Genomic DNA, 23,199 nt, shown 5'->3' with positions numbered 1-23,199 from the left:
GAGTAGCAGTACTGCAACCCCCCCTACAAAAACTTTGTAACCTCCCCAACTCCTTTTTGGGTCAGGACCCCTACAATTACAACTCCATGAAATTTCAGATTTAAGTAGCTGAAATAATGAAATTTACAATTTTTAAAATCCTGTGACCGTGAAATTGACCAAAATGGATCGTGAATTTGGTAGGGCGCTACACATTACAAATAAATAGAATCCAAGTAATGAAATAAAAGGCTTTTTTGGCCCTTTTAATTAGGCAGTTTTCGTGGACTTCAAAATCAGTGTGTGCTTTGTCGGTATAAACACAGTGAAGCACACTGAAGGGCAGAAAATGTTGAGATGTAGATAGAAGTGAAATCCTAACTAAAACAGTATCAATAGTGGGTAGTGATTGACTGTAGTCTTCATCTAGAAAAGTATACCTGAAGGCAAGCATAGCATCTGCATAATCCAAAAATGTTTTGATGGGGAAGTTCAGGACTTCTAAAATTTTAGAAAGGAGTGGGAGTAAGCCAACACATTACCTGTTCCAACACTAAAGAAAATTGGAAATAAACTGCAGTTTAAATGGTTGAATTTTTGGAAATTTTCTACAAGCTGGGGAGAGAGGGACATGTATTTTCCACCCCCAAGCAATCTTTCTACTGAAAGAATAGTGAGGCCACTGCCTCTTTAGTATTTGGGGAAAATTTGAGTTGATGCCAGCTTCATATTACACTGGCATATCTCTGTGCTTGGGAAATCCCCAGCTGTCTGCTCTGGGACCCTTTGTGCAACTGGAAGAGTGTGCAGGAGACACATGAAGTGAGGTTTTTACTCACGAAAGCTTATGCCCAAATAAATCTGTTAGTCTTTAAGGTGCCACCAGACTCTTTGTTGTTTTTGTAGATACAGACTAACACGGCTACCCCCTGATACATAGCAAGGCTGAAGATCTGTCTCAAGATTTTTAATTTCATTGTCATATTGTCAAGGGAATCTAAGCCATACAGGAGGCAGGGCTCTTAACATTCAGTAAGCTTTTTCTTCTTCCAGTCCAACTACAAAAGTTAGCATGTTTACTTCTATCTTCTCATCTCTGTGTCTCTCTCTCTAACCTTTCTTGCTTCCTGTATTTTTTTTCTTTCCTTCCTTGCCTTCCCTTGGCTTCTTTAATTTTCCCATCTCCCTCTGCTACCATTACTTCAATCTGTTCCTGTGTACCTTCTTCAAAGACAGAGAAATTCCATAACACAATGTAGATGGGGTGATTCTCTTGCATGACAGTGCTGTTCAGGTGATACCTGCAGCAACAGTTTAAAATTTGAGAATTAATCCTAAATTGTTTTTAATTGATCTTGATTATATGACAGTGCATATATTCCAAGAAGGCAACCTCAATTCATAGTTATTTCCCCAGGATACCCCTACTTGAGTGAGTGAAAAAAATTTCTGTGAAACTGTGGGTCCAATTCAAATAATTGAAAATGACAGAAAAGAAAAGGTCTTAAATCTGGTCTCTGTAGAATTTTAGAGCAACACCATGAAATACCGAAGCTAAGTTTGCATGCATGACCTTAACTATGCCCTCTTTTGTGAATGCTTTATGACAGTCCTTAATTACATGGTCACTAATTTTTCTCAAACGCAGCATAATATGCAATTTTATAGCCTTAAATAGATATATGTAGCAGCTTATAACATTTCATTATTGTATGCTTTCAGTATTGTCACTGTCAGAATAGTGCCACTATATCTTGGACTTTTAATGTGAATTTTCTTTTCTCAAAGCATTAAAGATAAGCAGTTTAATAATTTTGTCAGCACAACTGTACTGTGGTCATTGTTAGGTTTAGTTTTAGGTGTCTGAAGCTTTAATTAGAGGTTGTGTACAGAGCAAAGTTTTACCAGTTGTAGAAAGATTGTTGTACAGGTTTTACTTACACACCCACACCCAGTGTCGACACACTTATTCCAATAGAAGGGTGGAGTTTTTCAATTTAGCTTAAACCCCTTCTTAAGTGAAATAAGTTTTTAAAAAAGGCACTTTTACTGTCCACCTGAGGGATTCTGTCAATTTAATTTATATCTACACCTCGGCTCCCGAGGACAGCCTTATATCGGGGTAAAAAAATCTTAACGCGTTATAGGTGAAACCGCGTTATATCGAACTTGCTTTGATCTGCCGGAGCGCGCAGCCCCACCCTCTGGAGCGCTGCTTTACCGCGTTATATCCAAATTCGTGTTATGTCGGGTCGCATTATATCAGGGTAGAGGTGTATTTAAATTCACACCTTAGGTTATACCAAAATCATTTTCTTGGGTAGACAAGGCCTTAGGTAGTCCATATATGTCAACAAATGTTGACTTTTACTCTATTTTACTCAGTAAAATTTGGGGTAAGTACAGTTTTCAGTGTTCTCTTTAAAATATATATATAATATATATAAACAACTTTCATGAACTGTGTTTTTCTAGTGTAAACCGGGTAGGACACAGTGTATCTCAGGTTACTCAGATGTCCAAAGTAGCAGAGCTAAGATTGTGCATGCAGTCTTAACTTTTGGCATTTCCTAACTTCTGAGTGCTTTGGTGTGCAACCTTAATGTTTTGATTATTATTGCTGCTATGGAATATAAATAAGGCTTGAAAAGATGCTCAAAATCAAATATGTGTATTGCGGTATACAAGGCTTAATGGCTTACTTTTCCATTGCTCATTTTAAAATTGAAAGGTCCAGCTTCCTGTTTTCCTTATCCTAAGTGATTGATTGTCTATCTGCACTCTTATAATTCCTAAAACTGCCTGTTGTAGAGGAATTTAGTAAAGTGGCTGAGAAATCTGACTTCTACTTAACCTTTCATCTCAGAAACATACAATTTGGTCCTAAATAGCTGAAAACAGACTATTTTTAGATTCTAATTTAGACAACATTTCCAGATTTGTTTTGTCATAGCATGGTGTCTGCTAAGTTGGAAAGGCTTGGAGCCAACAGAAACCCTTGAGGGTTTGCGTTGATTGTTGTACACTAGTCCATTAAGCATCTCTCCGCATTATATATTTTAGATTTATAACAAACTAATAGCATGGACACTAAAATATTTTAAGTCTAGACTACTGTCTTATAAAACCAAAGGCCCTCTTATGTATGCAAAGATCAGAAGTTTGCTATACTGAGACATTGCAACCTTTGATGATGATTCTCTTCATCTGGTGGCATAATCTGGAAAATAACTGATAGGACCAGTAGAAATGTGGAAGGAGCTTCAAACTGGGTCACAAGCTCCGTTGTCCAGAGTGGGCTTGCAGAGGAAGTTTATTTAGCCCCTTTACAGGGTCATGGGGAATAACACTTTGTGTTGCTCTTTACTGATCCCGCTAATCTTTACTTGGGGTGTTGATAGGTTTTGAAGAAAGCCACATGTATTAATTCTGCCGGTGGAAAAGGGGTTCTTGTAACTTTGGAAGAGGATGCAAAGGGGGGGCATAGGAAATCCTTGCAGGGACCTCCCTCTTCTAACCTCTCCCATCAAATAAGCTTAGTATTTTGGCAGTGTTCGAGGCAACTGATCAAAAGTGTTTGACGTGACAAATATCCTTCTGGTTTTCTATTCTCTTTTTAATTTTATGTAATAAAAATAGCATTGAGGAGACTTCAGAATGCAGTGCATATTGTATTAAATGGAGGAAATAATCGAAGATAAAGTTGATATAATTGTATGGCTCTCTTAATGTCCCAAGCACCTTAAAATTATTGTGTTTGTTGATCTCAATAACACTGAAGTGTTGCTACAACTGAGGTAGAACATTGCAGTTATTTACCAATGCACCACAACATTATGTAATATTTTAGGACAAAAATGAAAAGCACCAGATCCATTTGAAACTGTAAGTGTGAGATGGTTGAAGATTAAGAGGCAGAAAGTAATTACAAGTGTTTATCTAACTGAATGCTCACTTTGTCTTCCAGAGCCATGGTGTCATGGAAAGGGATATACTTCTTACTTGCACTGTTCTTGGCAAGTTTTTTTGGGAGCATTTTCATGCTCAGTCCTTTTCTACCTTTGATGTTTGTCTCCCCGGCCTGGTATCGCTGGATCACTGACCGCATTGTGGCCACCTGGCTCACACTCCCAGTGGTAAGTTGCAATGTCAGTGTAATTATTATAGGGGGAGCTGTTAGTGTCCCGATATTTAAGTTGCTTAACACTTTCCATTATAAAAGATTTTTTTAAGGAAACTCTAACACCCCAGATACCACCCAGCTTGAGCTAAATTTAGCTAGACCAAATTGGCACATGTAGTGGGACTTGTTTACACTGGACTTTTACAATAGCTTAGTTAGCGTGTTAGCTAACATCACAGTTTAAATCCTAATCTAGACAAAGCCTTAGTGTGAAGTCTCCACCCCATTCCCCAAAAGAACTTCATTCTAAGCAAATGCCCTGGAACAATTTCATTCGACTTAACTGTAAATGGAGTTCCCCTATATCAGAGTTCATGGTATTATACTGGATTTCGCTCTTTGTGCCATTGGAAGATGGAAAGTATCTCCCTTGTAGTATTGGAACTATCCCCTTTGTACATACAAGGGATCAAACTTTTAGTATTACTCTCAATGAGACTACAGTTCAGTTAAGGCTTCTCTCCTTTTTTGCACTTTTATCCTTCAGTGATTAATTCCCACTTTTCCTTCCTTTCTTTCCTCCACCCCAACCCTCCTCCAACCTCCCCAAAGCCGTGCAGCTGCAATCACAAGAGCCTGGAAGTATTTGGGCTGCTTTATGTGCAGCTCGAAGTTTGTTTATTCTTCCCACCATTACAAAGATTATTACAATGCTACAAAATCAGGAATTAAAAATTAACAACTGGGCAAATTTTTCCCCCATTCACAGTTGAATAGTGTAGGCCACTTTAATCTCTTGTGGACATGTTTCAAATTCAGTTGGTAGTAATAATATCAGAAGTCTGACCTTGTGCTTGTCTACCAGATTTCTTAAAATAGCTAACTCAAGAAACTGGGTACCAAATTTCCATTCAAATTGTAGAAGACTGGTGTTTTTGTGTTTGGAAATCCATAAAAGCTCCAAAATCTCCAATACTGATTATGACATAGCTGCTTTTAAGATTTTTTTTTTTTTTTTTTTTGTTAAAAAAAGTCCCTTCAACTTAGAATACTTTTATGTATTAAAATTGTTATGTGAATGGCAACTTAGTATCTGGAAATAGTAGCAGTGGTAGGTAGAAGTAGAGCTGAGCACATAATTGGTTTTTTTTGGTTCAGGGGACAAACCAAAACATGGCTTGGTTTGATTTGAACCAAAGCTGATTTTTTTTTTCACTATTTCTCACCAAACCAAACATGCAAAAACTTTTGTTTTGGTTCAAATGCTATGTTTTGTTCAACCCCAAACTATTTTTTGTGTGTTGCATTGTTGGGGTTTTTTTTAATTAGCTACATTTCAAAATGAAAAATCTTTGACTTAAAAAAATCCACTTGTTTGGTTGAAACCATTTGCTGAATTTGACCTGAATTCACGAATCATCTTGGTGCCCTGAAAAATGCATTTTTTGGCAAATTTACTGTCCGCTGAAAAAAGGTTACCTTGCTCTAGTATGACACCAAGGAGCCTATGCCCTACAAAGGCTTCCACAAAAGCTTCAAGCAGTCTCGGTACTGAGGAATCTTCTATATCTAAGTTCTTGTCTGCTTCCAACATATATGGTACCCGTCACTCAGTATTGAGTCCCTTGGTACCATTGAAACTTGGACTAGAGATGTCTGATCCTCAGCACTGTACCAAGAAGGCAGTATGCTCTGCATCTTCCACGGCCTCGTCGGTACCTAGACAATTGGTAGAGCAGGTTCCAGAACAATCAGTAAAACACTCATTATCTCTCACCTCTATGGCTGGGACTTACCAAGTCACCATGCTGGCTCACCCAGTACCGCAAGAGTTCAGGTTCTCAAAGGACCTGCTTATTTCTGAGGAACCTGAGTCTCTTCTATTGAAGTCAAGATTCCTGGTACCACAATTAGCATTATCCCAGTATCCCCCCTTTCACCGGGATTGCCTACCTCCCTGGTACTAATATGTTCTGAAAGATGGCTGCTTCCTCCTCCACTGGACTATGAAGAGGAGGGTTCTTCAGATTCCCAAATTTCTCTGCAGGGTTCTGCTGACTACCTACATTTGACTATCTGGAACCTGTACCTCCTTCCAATTTCTTTCTCCCCAGAGGAGGTTATCATCCCTCATGTATCACTTTGAGTTAGAATACTTTCAAGATCCAATGAAGAGGGCAGCAGACACCCTTCAGATCCCATTAGAGGAAGTGCAGGAGAGATCGCATAAATGGCTTGACATCTTGCAAACATCATCTTCAGCATGGGTTGCCTTCCCTATAAATGAAGCACTATTAAAACCTGCCAAGTCCATCTGTCAATCTCTTGCTATTGTGTCTCTCCCTCATCTCCCAATGGCCAAAAGATCAGACAAAAAGTATTATGTCCCATCTAAGGGCTGGAACTTCTTATTTTCCCCACACTGAACCAAATCCTCTAGATGTGGACATAGTAAATGAATGTCAGAGGCAATACTGTTTGGAGACTATACCCCATGACACGGACCACAAATCCCTGGAGTATTTGGGTGCAAGAGTTACTCTTTTGCTACTTCACAATTCCAAATTACTAACTTTCAGTTGATTCTGGCAAAACAGTCACATTCATTAAATTAAGTGTAGCTCTTTCATCGAACATCTACCACAACAGTACAAAGAACAGTTCCAAGCCGCCATTGCAGAAGGGCAGCTCTTGACCAGAACAACCCTGCAAACTTCTCCGGATGTGGCTAATATGGCAGCTCATTCTGTTGTTATGGCTGTAATCATGTGCAGGGTATCATGACTCCAATCCCTTTCAATGGCCCCTTTCACGGTCAGTGACACCATGTGTAATTTGGTGAATACTTTGAAAGACTCCAAGGTGATCCTTTGTTTGCTGGAGATGTATATAGTCTGCGAACAAAAAGAGGCTTAATCTATCTCGGGTGGCGCAGAGATAACCTCCTTCTCAATTCTCAACTTTCCATAGATCTTTGGAGCACCTAGGGAATAAAAATAACACATTTCAAAAGGGACAATCTTCAACTGCTACAGCAACCTCCACTCAACAGCTAATGACAGCCAAATGTTCCTTTTGACTCCTTGGTCAAGGGCCACAATGTGCTGATTTCAGCCCTTTGTTGCACCATCTTACACTAGGCAATTTTCTTCCTTTTGGGAATGGTCTCTCCCATTTTCACACCTTAAATGAGCAGATTACCTCTGACAGATGGGTCTTGGGGGTTATAACTTTGGGAAACTCCATTAAGTTCCACTCCATGATTCTTGCCCCATCCTTTTCAGGTAGCTCTCTGAGGGTTGTTTATTGCTGTTGTGGCCAGAACTATAAGGTTGCTGTGACTAACCAGAGGCTTTCTAAATGCGGGTTTCTGTTTACATACTCACCTGTTATGTGGATGCTAACATATCCTGCCTCCCAAGGTCATTGTTCATTCTACAAGATCGTACTCCACATCTGTAGCCCTGCTAGAGGGTGCATCTATTACAGAAATATGCAAGACTGCTACATGGGCTTTGATTCACACTTACTTGTCACACTATGCCTTGCTTGATGCATCCCAAGCAGATGCTGCCTTTGGCTCTGTAGTCCTACAGAGAGCCTTAGACCGAGTTCCAAAGAACCTCCTTCCTTTAAAGTGTGCTAATAGGGAGTCACCTCAAGTGGAGCACCCATAGGGATACTACTTGAAGAAAAAGAGGTTACGTACCTTGTTTGGTAACTGAAGTTCTCCGACATGTGTGTCCCTGCGGGTGTTCCACTACCAATCCTCTTTCTCCTCTGCTTCGGATTCTCATCTTGGGGCTTTGCAGTACAGAAGGAATTGAGGGCATTTAATCTGCGTGGCCCTGTATATCCTCGGTACAGGACAGGAGGATGTGTAGGATGCATGCACGAGCTGAACCTGTCCTTTTGACAAAAATTCCATTAAGTTGAAAATGTTCCAACGAGGTTCTTAACTTTCTAATCACTTATTAAAATGATACTTAGGCTTCTAAGTCACGTAGGCACTTCTGAAAATTTTAGCCTACATCTCTTCAGATGTGGCAGAGCTTCTATAGTCTGAGAAAAATCTCATAAATAGGATTGTTATTAGAACAGTGTGTGGCCAATATTGTAATTTGCTTAGAATGCTTTTAAAATGCTTAGAATGAAAGCTGCTAATGTCTCATTAATAAGCAATATAGAACTATTAGTGTTTCTCATAGACTTTAATTGCAGGAAGTTCAGATGATTTATTTTTAAAATGATCCAATAATTAGTGTTTTCATCTAATTCTGTAAAAATAGAATTTAATGTAATTAATAAGTATTTCAGAGTTCTAAGCAATTGATGGAGTGGCACTTACTTCCTTAGGGAAATATTACTATGTAGGGAATATTCATCGTAATTTGACAATTACTTTGAACATGGGAACAATCTGTTAGACTCCTTCAGATACATTATTGCATGGTAGCAGACTGACTAAATTTCCTTTTCTGTGTTACCTTCCCAAACATTTTCACAAGCCCACAAAATAGCTCGGGTTTCCAAAATTTTCTTCCTGTTTTGAAAAATGTATTTTTAATTTAAAATATGTATAAACACAATCTGTGTTTTAGAACCCTAAAGGAGCTGAAAAAGCATGTAACAATTTTTGTCAAACTGATTGCTTTTTCTTGCCGATTAACCCCTCTAAGCCTATATTAGCCTTTCTTCACCACTTCCCAGGGGTACTTTCTCCTACTTAAGAATTTTCTCAAGGCTGATAACACTTGGCAGAGAGCACACAGCTCTCTTATTGTTTAAGTGATATATGTACACACTTTCACCAATTTGGTCAACATCTAATGTGTTTATCAAACCCATCCAAGAGAAAATTAAATTTAGTTTTAGAGATGAGAAAGATGACACTCTGCAATCAATACATCTTAACTGTTTTCCACTCTGAGGCACGTAACTTGCTCTGCTTTTACAATAGTTCATTACTGTCCTTCAACATCAACAACTTGCCTGTACTGTAGTGACTTGAGTCACTTTTCATTACTATTTGGCACTTATTATATAGCGCTTTTCATCCAGGGTTCTCAAGCTATTTGCAAATATAAGCATTGTCCCAGTTTTACAGATGAGTAAACTGAGACACAGGAGCTAAATTATCTAAAGATGCATAACATGCCAGTGGCACAGTCACAGACAGAAACCAGAATCTCCAGACTTCCAATCTTGCATTCTCTCCTCCTCCTTTTTTTTTTTTTTTTTGGAGTCCAAAGTTTTCAGTTGTATTGAGGACGTATGAGCTTGAAAGCACTTTTCCATTTTTTTTTTAATTCTTTCACAAATTGCTCTTTTCACTGTGATTAGGTGTGTGGTAGATTATTTAAAAAAAAAAGATTTTCTTGTGCGTTAGACATGGCTGAGTCCCCCTAATGGATGGTCACCAAGCTGTTGTAATTGGACTCAGTGTTTGGATTGCACACATGCTTCCAAGCAATTTGAGTGCAGGCAGCATCCAGTTATTGTTTCTAATTCTGTGTCTCTAAGGCACGCTCCTGGGTGAAGACCTCCTATCTGTCCCGCTCTCTTCCTTTGAATGTGGAACCCTGCAGTTGAGCTGCTCTAGGCCACTGTACCCACTGCTTTGACCTTTGCAGGTTCCTGCCTTCTCCCCTTCCTTCCAAGAGTTCCACCTCTATGGGTATTCTGGTTTATAGTATAACTCATCGGTGCCACGTGGCTGGTAAAATAAGGAATGCCGTCTTTGCACAGGAGTTTCTAAAACCACATGAACTTTTACTCTCAAAGCATACAAATGTTACAGATCTTTAGGTAAACAACAAAAAAGTATACACTTTCTCCTGTGAATTTATGCTCACCCTTTATTGTGAGTCCGTAGGCCCAGGCTGAGTGTCAGGTGAGTAGGTACCTCTGCTTCTTGCAGTCCTTCTGTTGTCTGGTGGTGGTCAGCCAGAGGGAGACTCGACAGATCCTGTCCTTAAGTAAGGCTTCTGTCTTCTTGGGCATCTGACTTACTGATCAACTTCAAAACTCCAGGCAGATGGATGTCGGGGAAATTCTTGCCCCCCTGAGCCCCAACTGAGAGAACTAATTTCCTTAAGCCTCAACACTTCTTATAACAAAACCATTATTTTAGGGTGGATCTCTTTGTTTTTGAAGCCCATCACCATTGATGACTCTTCTGTCCTAGGTACCTCTTGACAGGTACTTACACACTCAAAATGTGAGTTTTATTCTTTAAAATGATGGCTACAATGTTATGTGAAAGTCACAATTTAATGCGGACATAAATCAGTCCATCACAGCGTGGTCAAATTTGCCTGGGATTTCCCATTTCCAGACTCATTTTCTGTCTTCACTTCTAGCCATTCTTGGGGATGAGAGTGAAACATGCTGTCGAGTTGACCCTTCTGGCTGAGGACATGACGTGGTACATTCTAGAGCTCTTCAATGCCATGCTAGTATTGACCACTCACTCACTCACATGATACATGAGGCACTTTCCCTTTCCTGCTAGGGAATTTTTGCCCTGCAATGCTCCAGACCCTGCTGGATCATATTAAAACCTGCATTTTGATTCCCACATACTAGTGCAATATGCTATTGGGTTCACAGCTCATTTTAAAAAAGATTATTTTTAGACAAAAATGGTATTTGTATCTGATATCCAGATCAGCAAAGAGTGGCTATTTGAGAAGTGCGGATTATTGATTCCACCTCTTTAATTAGGGACGATAGCAGACAGCTATTGTGTAAAAATTGACTGACCTTCAATAAGAAAACAGTTAAGGGAAGTTCATTGTTTTCTAATGAAGTTGTGTGTTAGGAAATTAGTCAATGAAAATTTATTTCTTTTGTCAATAGACTAAGGCCTGGTCTACACTGAGGGCGGGGATCGATCTAAGTTACGCAACTTCAGCTATGTGAATAACGTAGCTGAAGTCAACGTACTTAGATATACTTACCGCGGTGTCTTCACTGTGGTAAGTTGACAACTGATGCTCCCCCGTCGACTCCGCCTGCGCCTCTCGCTCTGGTGGAGTACCAGAGTCGGTGGGAGAGTGCTCGGTGCTCGATTTAGCGGGTAATGTAGACAAGTCCTAACAGACTTGCTTCCCTCCCCCTTGAGTGGAAAGTCATAATATCAAAATGTTTCTTCTAGGCTTTGCTGGAGATAGTGTTTGGCGCAAAGGTGGTTATAACAGGTGATGGGTTCATCCCCGGAGAAAGAAGTGTCATCATAATGAACCACCGGACACGAATGGACTGGATGTTTCTATGGAACTGCCTGCTGCGATACAGCTACCTCAGACTAGAAAAAATCTGTCTCAAATCCAGTCTCAAAAGCGTTCCAGGATTTGGTAGGTCATCTACAGTTTTAATGGATAAAAGAGAATTAGTAATAAAATACAATATTTCACTTCTCTAACACCACCCTAACCTCCTCTGCAACTTCTGCTTCAGTGTTAAGATCAACATTTTCCCACTCTGTACAAATGCACTTGTCAGGCTTCTTGTTTCATTAACTAGCATATGCTACCAAAAGGGGGTGGGTGTGTAAGTGTGTGTGTGTGTGTGTGTGTGTGTGTGTGTGTTTGTGGTTTTTTTTTTTTGTTTTTTTTTTAAGCTTCCTGTGGACAAGTCAGAAATCAGCGTTCATTCTAATAGCCATGGTTTTAAATTCAGGTAACAGAAATACACTGTACAGTATATGAAATAGCTTAGTTTTGTCCTTTTGTTGGTCGTTGTTACAGTGATGTAGGCCAGAAACTAGTTTGGGCTGAAGATACTGAACAGAGAAATTATTTCAAATGAGCCAAAAAATTTTCATGCAAGTAGTTTCAGAATAAATATGCAGATTTATCTGAAATAAATACGCCTTTTTACATTTTATTAATTTTTTTAGATTTGTTTGACATCTCACACAAAATTGCTTTGTACAGGATATGTATCAGCTTTCTGAAGTCCAAAGGCCACCTAATTTGTGATTCCCTTTTGTCAGTCCATTTACTTACACAGATAATTTTTGGCAGTGGTACATATAATTCTGGTAATAGTGAGTGACTTGCTGAGCAGTAGGGAGAACTCTCATATTGTGCCACACCAAAATTACTTCATCCTGACCTTACACCATTGTTGTGATGGTCTTAAGACAGTGCATGATCTGACTTTCATATAACACTGTAGCAGGATAGAAGGTTCAAAGACTCTGCATAGGATGACAAGGCTCCCCTGCTGAGCCAGCCTAAATTCAGATGCTTGAACACTACAAAAAAGATGCAGAATACTGTAACATACCCGGGGGGGTACAACCTGGAACTGTGGGACCGCTGAGTCCCCTTAAACTGTTCATCCTGGTCTCTGTCTCTCACAATGTCGTGCTAATGATAAGCAGCAAACCCCTCCAGATTCTGTGATCAATCAGCCATCAACACGTGGAGGCATACATCCACCTAAATTGCATGAATGCTCTCTAAGCCACTCACGAATTATACACTGTGAGACTCCAGCCAATTTCCCAAGCCCCCGCCCACCTTGCACCCCAGTGATGTACCATCTTACACTGCTCAAGACCTCCTCTTGAACAGTGCACGCTCATTAATTAGTTCGTCACTTTGTCAAAGGAAAGTGGACGTGCACCAGCCATTGTAATATGAGCAGGTTCCTCAAACACTCTAGACAAACTTACTGGTAAGGATAAAACATTAAAATAAGTTTATTAACTGCAGAAAGATAAATTTTAAGTGATTATAAGTGTTAGGCATAAAGGTCAAAGTTGGTTACATAAGAAATAAAAATAGAAATGCAGGCTAGATTCTAAACTTTAACAGACCAAGCAAGATTTGAATCAAACGGCTTTTCTCACCCCACTGGATGTTGCGGGCAGTTTACAGTTCTTAAAACACAGGCTGAATTCCCTTCTCAGCCTGGGACCAATCTCCCCAGTTCGAGGTCTTTGTCTTCCAGGTGATCTTCCAGGTGTTGAGATGGGGGAGGAGAGAGACCAAGTGGTGATATAATTGACCCTCATTTACACTTTCTGTGCAGGTGCTAGAAAGATCCTTGTTGTGATGTGGGGGTTAAGTAGCCCCCATTGTAAATGTGCCTTCTCTGAGGAATCTCTGGGAGAGTAGATTCTTCTTGATGGGCCATCAACACATGTCTGGTTGGTCCTGATGTAAATCTGTCTTGTCAGTGTTAGTTGCCCCTTTGTTGCCAATGAAAGGCTAGCTGTGGGCTACTTTCCACTTACCACATATTTCAGAAACAGACATATAGCAATATTTCCTAACTTCACATACAATGATAGTACATACAATTCAACAGGATATTAATGTTCAACAGACTTCTTAAATGATACCTCACAAGGCATGCTGTCAAGGTTCCTTCCCCACTCTGAACTTTAGGGTACAGATGTGGGGGCCTGCATGAAAACTTCTAAGCTTAACTACCAGCTTAGATCTGGTCTGCTGCCCCCACTCCCAAGGGCTAGCTCCCTTCCCTGGGTAGCCTTGAGAGACTTTCCATCAATTCCCTGGTGAACACTGATCCAAAAACCCCTTGGATCTTAAAACAAGGAGGAATTGATCAGGTTCTTAAAAAGAAGGCTTTTAATTAAAGAAAGAAAGGTAAAAATCATCTCTGTAAAATCAGGATGGGAAAATAACTTTACAGGGTAATCAGATTCAAAGAGCCCATAGGATCCCCCTCTAGCCTTAAGTTCAAAGCTACAGCAAACAGAGATAAACACTCTAGCAAAAGGTACATTTACAAATTGAGAAAACAAAGATAAAACTAACACGCCTTGCATGGCTGTACTTACAAGTTTGAAATATGAAAGACTTGTTCAGAAAGATTTGGAGAGCATGGATTGATGTCTGGTCCCTCTTAGTCCCAAGAGTGAACAACCACCAAAACAAAGAGCACAAACAAAAGCCTTCTCCCCCCCCCCCCCCCCCCCCCCCCAAGATTTTAAAGTATCTTGTCTCCTTATTGGTCCTTTGGGTCAGGTGTCAGCCAGGTTACCTGAGCTTCTTAACCCTTTACAGGTAAAAGGATTTTGGTGCCTCTGGCCAAGAGGCAGGGTCGGCTCTAGGATTTTTGTCACCCCAAGCAGAAACAAGTTTGGCCGCCGCCCCCCCCCCCCCGTTTTTTTCTTACCCCACCCCCGGCCCCACCTCAGCTCCGCCTCTTCCCCAAATCCCCAGCCCTGCCTCCTCCCCCCAGGCCCTCAAGCCTGGGAGGGAGGGGGAGCAGCGGCGCGCGAATCAGCTGTTTTGCGCGCTGCGGCCGCTCGGGATCTCCCCCTCCCTCCCAGGTTTGAGAGCCTGGGAGGGAGGGGGAGCAGCGGTGTGCGAGCGGCAGCAGCGGAGGTGAGCTAGGGCGGCCGGGGCACGTTTTTAGGGGTGGCATTCTGGCGCCGGCTATGCCGCCCCTAAAAATGTGCCGCCCCAGGCACCAGCTTGTTTTGCTGGTGCCTAGAGCCAGCCCTGCCAAGACGGATTATAGTATGGTACACAGGAGGGCTGTTACCCTTCCCTTTATAGTTATGAGACATGCACTGTACAAAACCTATCATAATCGTATCACAGAGGTGAATATGGGGGTTCCAGGGTGCTATTTTGAGATACAGAGTGTCACAAATACTTACTGCTGACACATGCAAGCAAGTGGATTTTAGTTCCAATCCTGATGTAAGGGGGCAGAGAGAACTAATAGCTGACATGGAGGAGGTTTTGCAGGGAAACCTGAGGAACAGCCAAGTTTGGGAAGACTCTAATTTAAAGTGTGCAATTTAAGTTTAAAGCCAAACTCTTGGAAAAGGGAAGTTTGGACAATTCAGTGTGTGCCTGTGGGTAGAGCGAGTTGGTCTGTTCGAAGCAGGACAGACACTGCACCTCTTTCAAAATAGTGGCCTCCTCTCCTTTGTTAGCATGTGAGAACTCTACCTCATTCCTAGCCATTTTACACATAACTACACCTCTACCCTGATATAACGCTGTCCTCGGGAGCCAAAAAAATCTTATCACGTTATAGGTGAAACCGCGTTATATCGAACTTGCTTTGATCTGCCAGAGTGCACAGCCCTGCCCCCCTGGAGCGATGCTTTACCGCGTTATATCCAAATTCGTGTTATATCGGGTCGCGTTCTATTGGGGTAGAGGTGTAGTTACTTTGGCATATTTTGTAAGATATAAGGAAAGGAAATTCATACAGCAAAAACTGTGTGTTTAATGAGTTCAGGTTACAGCAGGACGCACTCCACGCAACCAAAACTTTAAAAGTAGGGAAATAAGTTGTCTCCAACACCCTTTGACTTCCTTCACGTTGCCTACAGTGTGGAGGTCAGTAACACTCAGCACTCAATAAGGCGTTCACTTTCATCTTAAACAGATAACAGAGCAATACATACCCCCAGCTTAATCAAGCTCTTGTTCTTAAAGCAAAATCTTAACTCTTTCTTCTTAATCTGTTATACCAAGAAATTTCCTGACATGAGCTGCAGAAGAACTAATGTGTGTACATTAATCTAGAGAAGAGCCACATGGAGCGTCTTCAAAGTAGGCTTGACGAATTATTAGAATATGAGCTGATGAATAGACCCCAAAATAGAAGGGTTATACTTCTGGCCCTGTGTTTAATGACAGACTAGTAAATTGAATGCATGGCTAAAAAGGCAGTGCTAATAGTAGGGTATTAGTTTTGTGGCACAATGGAGTTCATTTTACAACAGTTTGGCTGGCTGGAGCTGTATAGAAGGGGCACCATTGTTACTTGTTGTGAGATGCTTTAAACTAGCAGGCAAGACAATGCTGTGCAGAATGGCAGAAAGGGAAGGAGTGAATGAAAAGTGAGATCCATGAATCCAGCAAAGAGATGCACATGGAGAATTTTTATATGAACTTGACTGAAACACAGTGCAGCAGCAGAAGCATTCGGGGGCTAAATACAGAAGGCTAGAGATCATTAGACGTCAGTGGGAGCAGTTTATTCCTCATGTCAATCCTGTGCTTTGCTTTCCAGTGCAGATTTTTAAATCCATGTCAGGACTGCAAATGTATATTCAGTAGATCTTGTGATAAATATCTGTAGGAAATTGTGGCCAAGGAGTATAATTATGAATTCAGCCAGGCAGTGTAAAAAATCTCATATTTTACCTCCATGGCCCTACCATGCGATGTGAAAGCCTTTTAATTGGTACTAATAGCTGAAGAAAAGTCTTCAGCAATTTTGCAGTTCTGTTTTTAAAAGCCTTTGCCCATTTTGTAAGCTTTTAGCATTTAACCGAATCTTTTAAAGGTCACAAGGAAAGAGAATTTAGAGCTTTTGATACATTTGCTAAAGGCAATTGTTTTCATTCTTAGGCAGCTACGTGGTGGTCAGTACTTTAAGTATTTCATTCAGAATTGTGTACAGCATGGGGTTATATGTAACACTTTCATCTGAATATCTGAGTACTTTGCAAACATTAAGCCTCGCAACATCCTGGTGCGAAGTACCATCCCAATTTTAGAGTGGGAACATAAATTTGAGAGATTAAGAAAATTACCCAAATCAGATGAATTAGGGGCAGACCTAAGTCTTGAACCCAGGAGTGCTGATTCCTAGTCCCCATCTTTAGCTAATGCACTCTTCGTACTTGGGATTTTATTTGTATTTGGAGACTTAATATGCAGAGGAACGTATGTTTGGAGGTGAGCAGAGTTAAAGCATCTGAAACATGATTTAACAACTGCATACTGCACATATAAGGACTTTCTATTTAAGAAATTTAGATACTTATTTCGCAGGTAGATGATGACTCATTAGGAGGTTTTGGGTCACTTTTTATAGATGTTTACAAATTATTAATTTATCATACTTTTAATATATAAAAAAACCCTTGGACTTGACTATATACGAGTTCTTTCTTTTTTAATGGATGATCTTTTTGGTCCTGGAGACTATATCTCTGGTTTAATAATGCATGCAATAAAGTTTCCAAAATGCTATATTAAATTTCAATAATCTCAATTTTGGAAATATTACTGCAGCGTTTCTCTACCACTTGCCAAAGGTATAGTCCCCAGGAATCACTATTCACTTTGTTGTTCAGCTGTTACTGCAGTTTCTTATATCAGTGGTCCTCAACCAGGGGTCTGGGGCCTCTTGGGGGGGCTGCGAGCAGGTTTCAGGGGGTCCACCAAGCAGGGCCACTGTTAGACTTGCTGGGGCCCAGGACAGAAAGCTGAAGCCCCACCACATAGGGCTGAAGTCCGGGGCTCTGAGCACCAACACCTGAGGCTGAAGCTGAATTTAGCTTCACAGGAGCCCCTGTGGCATGGGGCCCCAGGCAATTGCCCTGCTTGCTACCCCCAATGCTGGTCCCAGCTTTTATATGCAGAAAACCAGTTGTTGTGGCACAGGTGGCCCATGGAGTTCGGGGTGTGGGCTCAGAAAGAAAAAGTTTGAGAACCTCTGTCTTAGATGACATCATCAAAAACTACTCTGGCACATTTTGCAACAGCAATTCTCTAGGAGGATTTCTAACAGCATTGACAGCTTCTTGCATGCTAAAATCAAATAGAATTTCCCTAATCCACTCTCCTCTAAATTTGCATATACAAACCTGTGTTCTCACCTCGCCTTTTATCAACAATTTAATAGCAGATGCAGTGATAAAGTGGGGGTTCTCGTATTAATAAGACTTGATTACTTTCTCAAAATATACTGCAGAATGCATACTAAAGTTCACTTACTACTTAATAAAGTATTGTAAATAATTGGAAGTAAACTATAATGTCAAACAAATGGACAAAGAATGATTTGAAATATTGTCTGTCTTTTTTTTAATCACTTAACTTGCTAGTTCTCAAAACTCCTGATGTTCAGAATGCATCTCCCATTCACTAATATGAATCAGTGAGGTTCTGCTGGAAGCAGAATGTGTGGTTTAACCATCAGCACCTCATCTTGGTGTCAGTGATTTTCAAAGCGTTATAATAGTGAATGAAGGGACTGCAATGTTACCTGGATTTTAGGGGAACATTAGGTACAGTAGCTCAAGCCTTAATCGAAAAAATAAATGAAAATTGGCTTTAATCTGAGCACGGTTATATGAATTGAAAAGTGGCTGAAGGAGCATAATCCAAGTATATGTCAGTGAGTGAAACGAGGTATCCAGTCGCAGCTGCCTGGATGAGTATTGGGCCTTGTTTCATTTAATGTCTTTGTTAATGAGGTAGAAAAGATTAAATAGCACATTGATTAAATTCACAGATGATAGGAAAGAGGATAGTGCTGCAAACATCATTGATGATGGATTTATCTCATGTTAAGTCCTTTCATGTTAATGGAAAAACACAAGTTGACACATCTTGAGAAAATTTTTCTGAAATATGGATATTCCAGGGGAAGGCTATCGAAGAATTCATCATAAGTATTTTCACAGCACTGCAAGACTTGCCGTGTTCTAAAAGCCCGCATGCTACACCCAAAGACAGGGAAGCATAACAAGAGGGCAAGAAGAGGGAAGGGAAAGGTAGGTGAGGTAGACAGTATGTTGGATGGGAGAATGGAGAACAAAGCTGCTGAATTTAAGAGAAATGAGGAGTAGGGTCCACTATGGACAGTTATTTGCAAATCCTAATTGCTATATTCAGCATTCAGGTACTACTATGTTGACTTCTAAAATTGTCTTCCATACAAAGATCTCAAAGCATTTTACAAACATTAAGGACTCCAGGTTTCCAAACACCCCAGTGAGATCGAGAAGTGGGTGGGTGGGTGTATAGAGAGAGAGTTTACGCATCTATAAAATGGTGTGTGCGCACACACCATTTTATAGATGCGTAAACTCTCTCTCTATACACCCACCCACACACACACACACACACACACACACACACTTCTCTATCTCACTGGGGTGTTTGGAAACCTGGAGTCCTTAATGTTTGTAAAATGCTTTGAGATCTTTGTATGGAAGACAATTTTAGAAGTCAACATACACACACCATAATACACACACCATTTTATAGATGCGTAAACTCTCTCTCTATACACACACACACACCATTTTAAACAGATTTGTAAACTCATGTCTAGGGAGGTTAAATAATTTGCTCAATGTAACACAGCAAATCTAGCAGTGCTAAGACTAGATTTTTTTTTCCAGACTCCCTTTTCTTTACCACTTGACTATGGTTCCACTTCATCGACCAAACCTTTGGCTCAGTTACATCATAAGAGTAAGGGACCTATTAGCTTCCTGTTCCCAAGTATGGTGGTTCTGTAGTGGCCTGAACATCATGATGATTGGTCTTGCAGAATGGAAATGAAGGACTCAATGCCTGCTCTTTGGGGCCAAGGTGCAGTGTCACAGGGCATAGACTGCTCGTAAATTGTATCTTCATCTCCTACCCATTAGTCATCCCTTCTCCACAGGAACCCTTTCTCCCTCTTTCCTCCTAAAAGGGCTGTGGAAGTAAATATAGACCCAGGACTTCAGTTGCTCCTCAAATATTACTAAAGGGGATGATTCAGGGTGCAGGGTCATAGACTCTTCTGTGATGGGTTTTTTTTTACCCATTTTTGTGGATTCACTAAACAGACCAATCCTCACTCATTTTTAATTTCTCTATTGCGGAGGAATATGCCTGTAAGGAATAGAATTTTTATGTAGAGTGGGAAAAACATAAGAGTTACTTCCTCTCTAGTTTAAAAAACCCAAAACTTACTCCATGTGTGTGCATGTGTGTAAAATGCAACTATCAAGATAATACTGTCAAGGTAATTTTAAAAATATATATTGGAAACAAGGGGTGGAAATAGCATTTTACATTCCCCTTTGGTGAAAAGAGCCAGGCAATGGGTAGAAAGATTGTGCTGGTGTTCAGAAACACAACTGTTATGCGATTGAATATCTACTGTACCACTAGGCAACTGGAAGTGTTATGAACACTCCTGAGTCATGCATTTCCTCTCTCAACTAATTGCTGGGTGATAATTTATTAAAGGAATGGACCAAGTCAAATGACAACTGTTCAATTCATTATATACCTATTAACTATACATTAGAGATGAACATGGTAAAAACATTACCATGAGCAGATACTCTGTATTACAAAGATTGGTACAAGAAGAATTTCTTAATTAATGGTTTACATGCATCAAATTAGAAAAATAATTTAAGAATTGAAATGTTTTAAAATGTGATTTGATTAGGATACTTAGAGCTGACACTAACTAGAGGAAACCATTAAATGTCTGAATTGAAGTGGCTTTCCAAATCTATTTTTAATGTTCTTGTACTAATCAGAAGTAAATACAGTGCAACTCTGTCTTCCCATCTCAAAAACCACGTGATAACATTTTTTCAGTATAACATTCTTCTGTTTGGCAGAGCTTGTAAATGGGAAGTATAAAAGCTGCTGAGTGTTTTTAAATCAAGGAGAGCCACAGTTGTGCCACATTTATAACTGTTGGTGCAATGAAATAAATTACATAAACAACTGTTAATGAACCACTGCTATGATCAATATTTTGTGTGCACAGAAATTGGGCACGTGCAAGTGATTCCCACCAATCTTTGTGCCTGTGTGGTGGTGGTACATCAAAGGCATCGATTAGAATCAGGGCTCCATTGGGCTAGTCTTGAACAAACTTATTGTTACTGCCTTAAAGCGTTTCTGATTTGAAACAAGAATCAACAAGTGTGTATGACAAACAATAGAAGGAAAACAAAGAGAGAGGATGGCTGACAGTGATAAGATCCCACAGTTACATATGTTAGTTCTCTGCACAACTTGGTATGTCAGAATCACTTATTTATGGGGGAAACATTTTTGAATTTAGTATCAGCTATCCCAGCTGCCCCACAACTGGGTGCATGTTGGTTTACTGGGTTTCTTATCGACCTCATGGCTTTTGAGGGATTTGAAAGAAGAGTGTGTAGTGGCTGTATGGATTCATTCTGTGAAGACTTGCAATGTGTAAGGGACAGCATGGAAGAAAGTATGGAGACATGCGAGAGTGAATTGGACAGCCAGTTCAAGATTGGCATCATTGGCAGAATGGAGGAGGAACGTGTGAAATATGATTAGGAAAAAGCAAATATTTTGAATGAGGCAGAGTTATGAAGAGCCTTAAATGTAAGGTTAACTTGTATTTGGTGTGGTGGAAAACCGATTCCAGAGAAAGATGTGCGGGGTGACAGACCAGGAAAATTATCTTAGCGGCTGTGTTTAGTGCAGACTGGAGGAGGGGGCAATCTGGGGGTTGGAGAGGCCAGAGACGTTGGCAGTAACCAAGATGTGACATTGAGGACTTGAACCAGAATTCTAGCTGTAGGGACAGGATTCAGTTTTGCTTTAGAAAAGTATAGAGAAGGGAGATGCCAGGATTTGAGCACAACTTGGATCTCTGGTTTGCTGGAGAGAGTCAAGTCAGATGATACCCTGGCTATGGGTTTGAGGATTAATGTTAACAGTGCCAGAGAATAGGCAGAATAGAGAGGATTTAGGATTATATGCAATTTTGTATAGCACATTTTAAAATGTAAGGTGGTGTATCATGTTATAGTAGTCAAGTATCAGAGGGGTAGCCGTGTTAGTCTGAATCTGTAAAAAGCAACAGAGGGTCCTGTGGCACCTTTGAGACTAACAGAAGTACTGGGAGCATAAACTTTCGTGGGTCAGAACCTCACTTCTTTAGATGCAAGTCTTGCATCTGAAGAAGTGAGGTTCTGACCCACGAAAGCTTATGCTCCCAGTACTTCTGTTAGTCTCAAAGGTGCCACAGGACCCTCTGTTGCATGTTATAGTAGTTGTTCCTATAGGAAAACCACAACTTTGAATTTCCTGACGTGTTTTCTGGTTAAATATCAACAATAAATGTTGCAATAGGGAAGGCTTTGGCATTTAAATTTTTTTAAAAAATCTGTTTTTGAGACACTCTTAAAAATATTCAGTGAACTTTAAAAAATGACTGGCTGTTTTTTACCAAACTTCTCCCTCTCTGTGCTCCTCCCACCTCCACCCTCCACCCCAAATGAAATGTTTGGACTAAGAACAAACATAAGAAATTTCAACCTGAAGTGTATTTTATCCCTGTCCCCCTTCACCCCTTGAAAATAATGTTTTTGGGGAAAGGGGGCTTTGAAATTAAAATGTTTCCTCAGCCATAACTATAGAATGGTTAATATAATAATGTGTGATTACTGGAGAGTTATATATGCTAAAGTTGTTTTATCTTCCCCAGGTCCCCAGAGCAAAAGTACACTTCGTATATGTAATATATTTCTCCAATTCGATGATAGCATTTCCTGTCCCTTGCATATATGATCATGTGATGGACTACAGTATGTAGTCAAGCCACAATAAAACCAAGATAGGTGTGAAAAATAGACTGAGTGTATGCGTGCTACTTACTCTAGCAAAAAACAAAGGTTAAATGTCTTTAATCAGAATTACCCTGGAATTGAAACCAGTGTCTGTCTTTTGAGTCACAAAAAGCTGATTGAAAAGGTCATTGTGGCCAGCTGCTGCATGTTTCTACGATGCTAACCACATAGCAAGCTTGAGCGAGGGTTATATAATCTATGTTGGTGAATGCTTTTGAGTACATTTGTGAGTTAACATTAGTTATCAGAAATGTCAGGTATTACAGGCAGAGTATTTGTTTTGGCAAAGAAATGGAATTGCATTGTTTGGTTTGGATTAACTTCCCTGTTTGTTTGTGTTCCATATTTTCCCAATTATCTTTCCCGTGAACTTACAAACCCAAGGGCAAGCTTTTGCTTTCCAGTAAAAATAAACATTGATTTCTTTCAGACTAGCAAAATTCCTGATGGCCAGGAGTCCCAGACAACCAAAAACATAGTCCAGACAAGAAAAATATAATTACTGCCTATTAGACAATATGTTGAGCTGAGCTTTACAAGTGACTGAACAGCATGTCTCACCTCACACTGCAGATGAGAAGGTGCTTCCTACTTGTTTATTTTTAAATACCACTTATAAGCAGCAGTTATCAGTTTGCACATTACTGAATTCCTCCCATAGGTCTGCCCATCCTCTTTCACCCCAAACTACATTATGTATGTGTTCTCCCAATGGTGCAAT

General features: G+C 40.2%; 1 protein-coding gene across 1 annotated transcript in view; it reads left to right on the top strand.

Moving 5' to 3' along the window:
- LCLAT1 (lysocardiolipin acyltransferase 1) overlaps nucleotides 1–23,199 on the top strand; it is a 203,071-nt gene that overhangs the window by 84,165 nt on the left and 95,707 nt on the right. Inside the window, exons 2-3 of the mRNA XM_054022443.1 lie at nucleotides 3,947–4,115; nucleotides 11,262–11,460. Coding sequence (XP_053878418.1) covers nucleotides 3,947–4,115; nucleotides 11,262–11,460 — 368 coding nt within the window. The remainder of the gene's footprint in view (nucleotides 1–3,946; nucleotides 4,116–11,261; nucleotides 11,461–23,199) is intronic.

Source organism: Malaclemys terrapin, chromosome 3, assembly GCF_027887155.1.
Source record: "Malaclemys terrapin pileata isolate rMalTer1 chromosome 3, rMalTer1.hap1, whole genome shotgun sequence".
NCBI classification, from domain to species: domain Eukaryota; kingdom Metazoa; phylum Chordata; order Testudines; family Emydidae; genus Malaclemys; species Malaclemys terrapin.
This window is presented reverse-complemented; position numbering and strand designations above follow the sequence as displayed.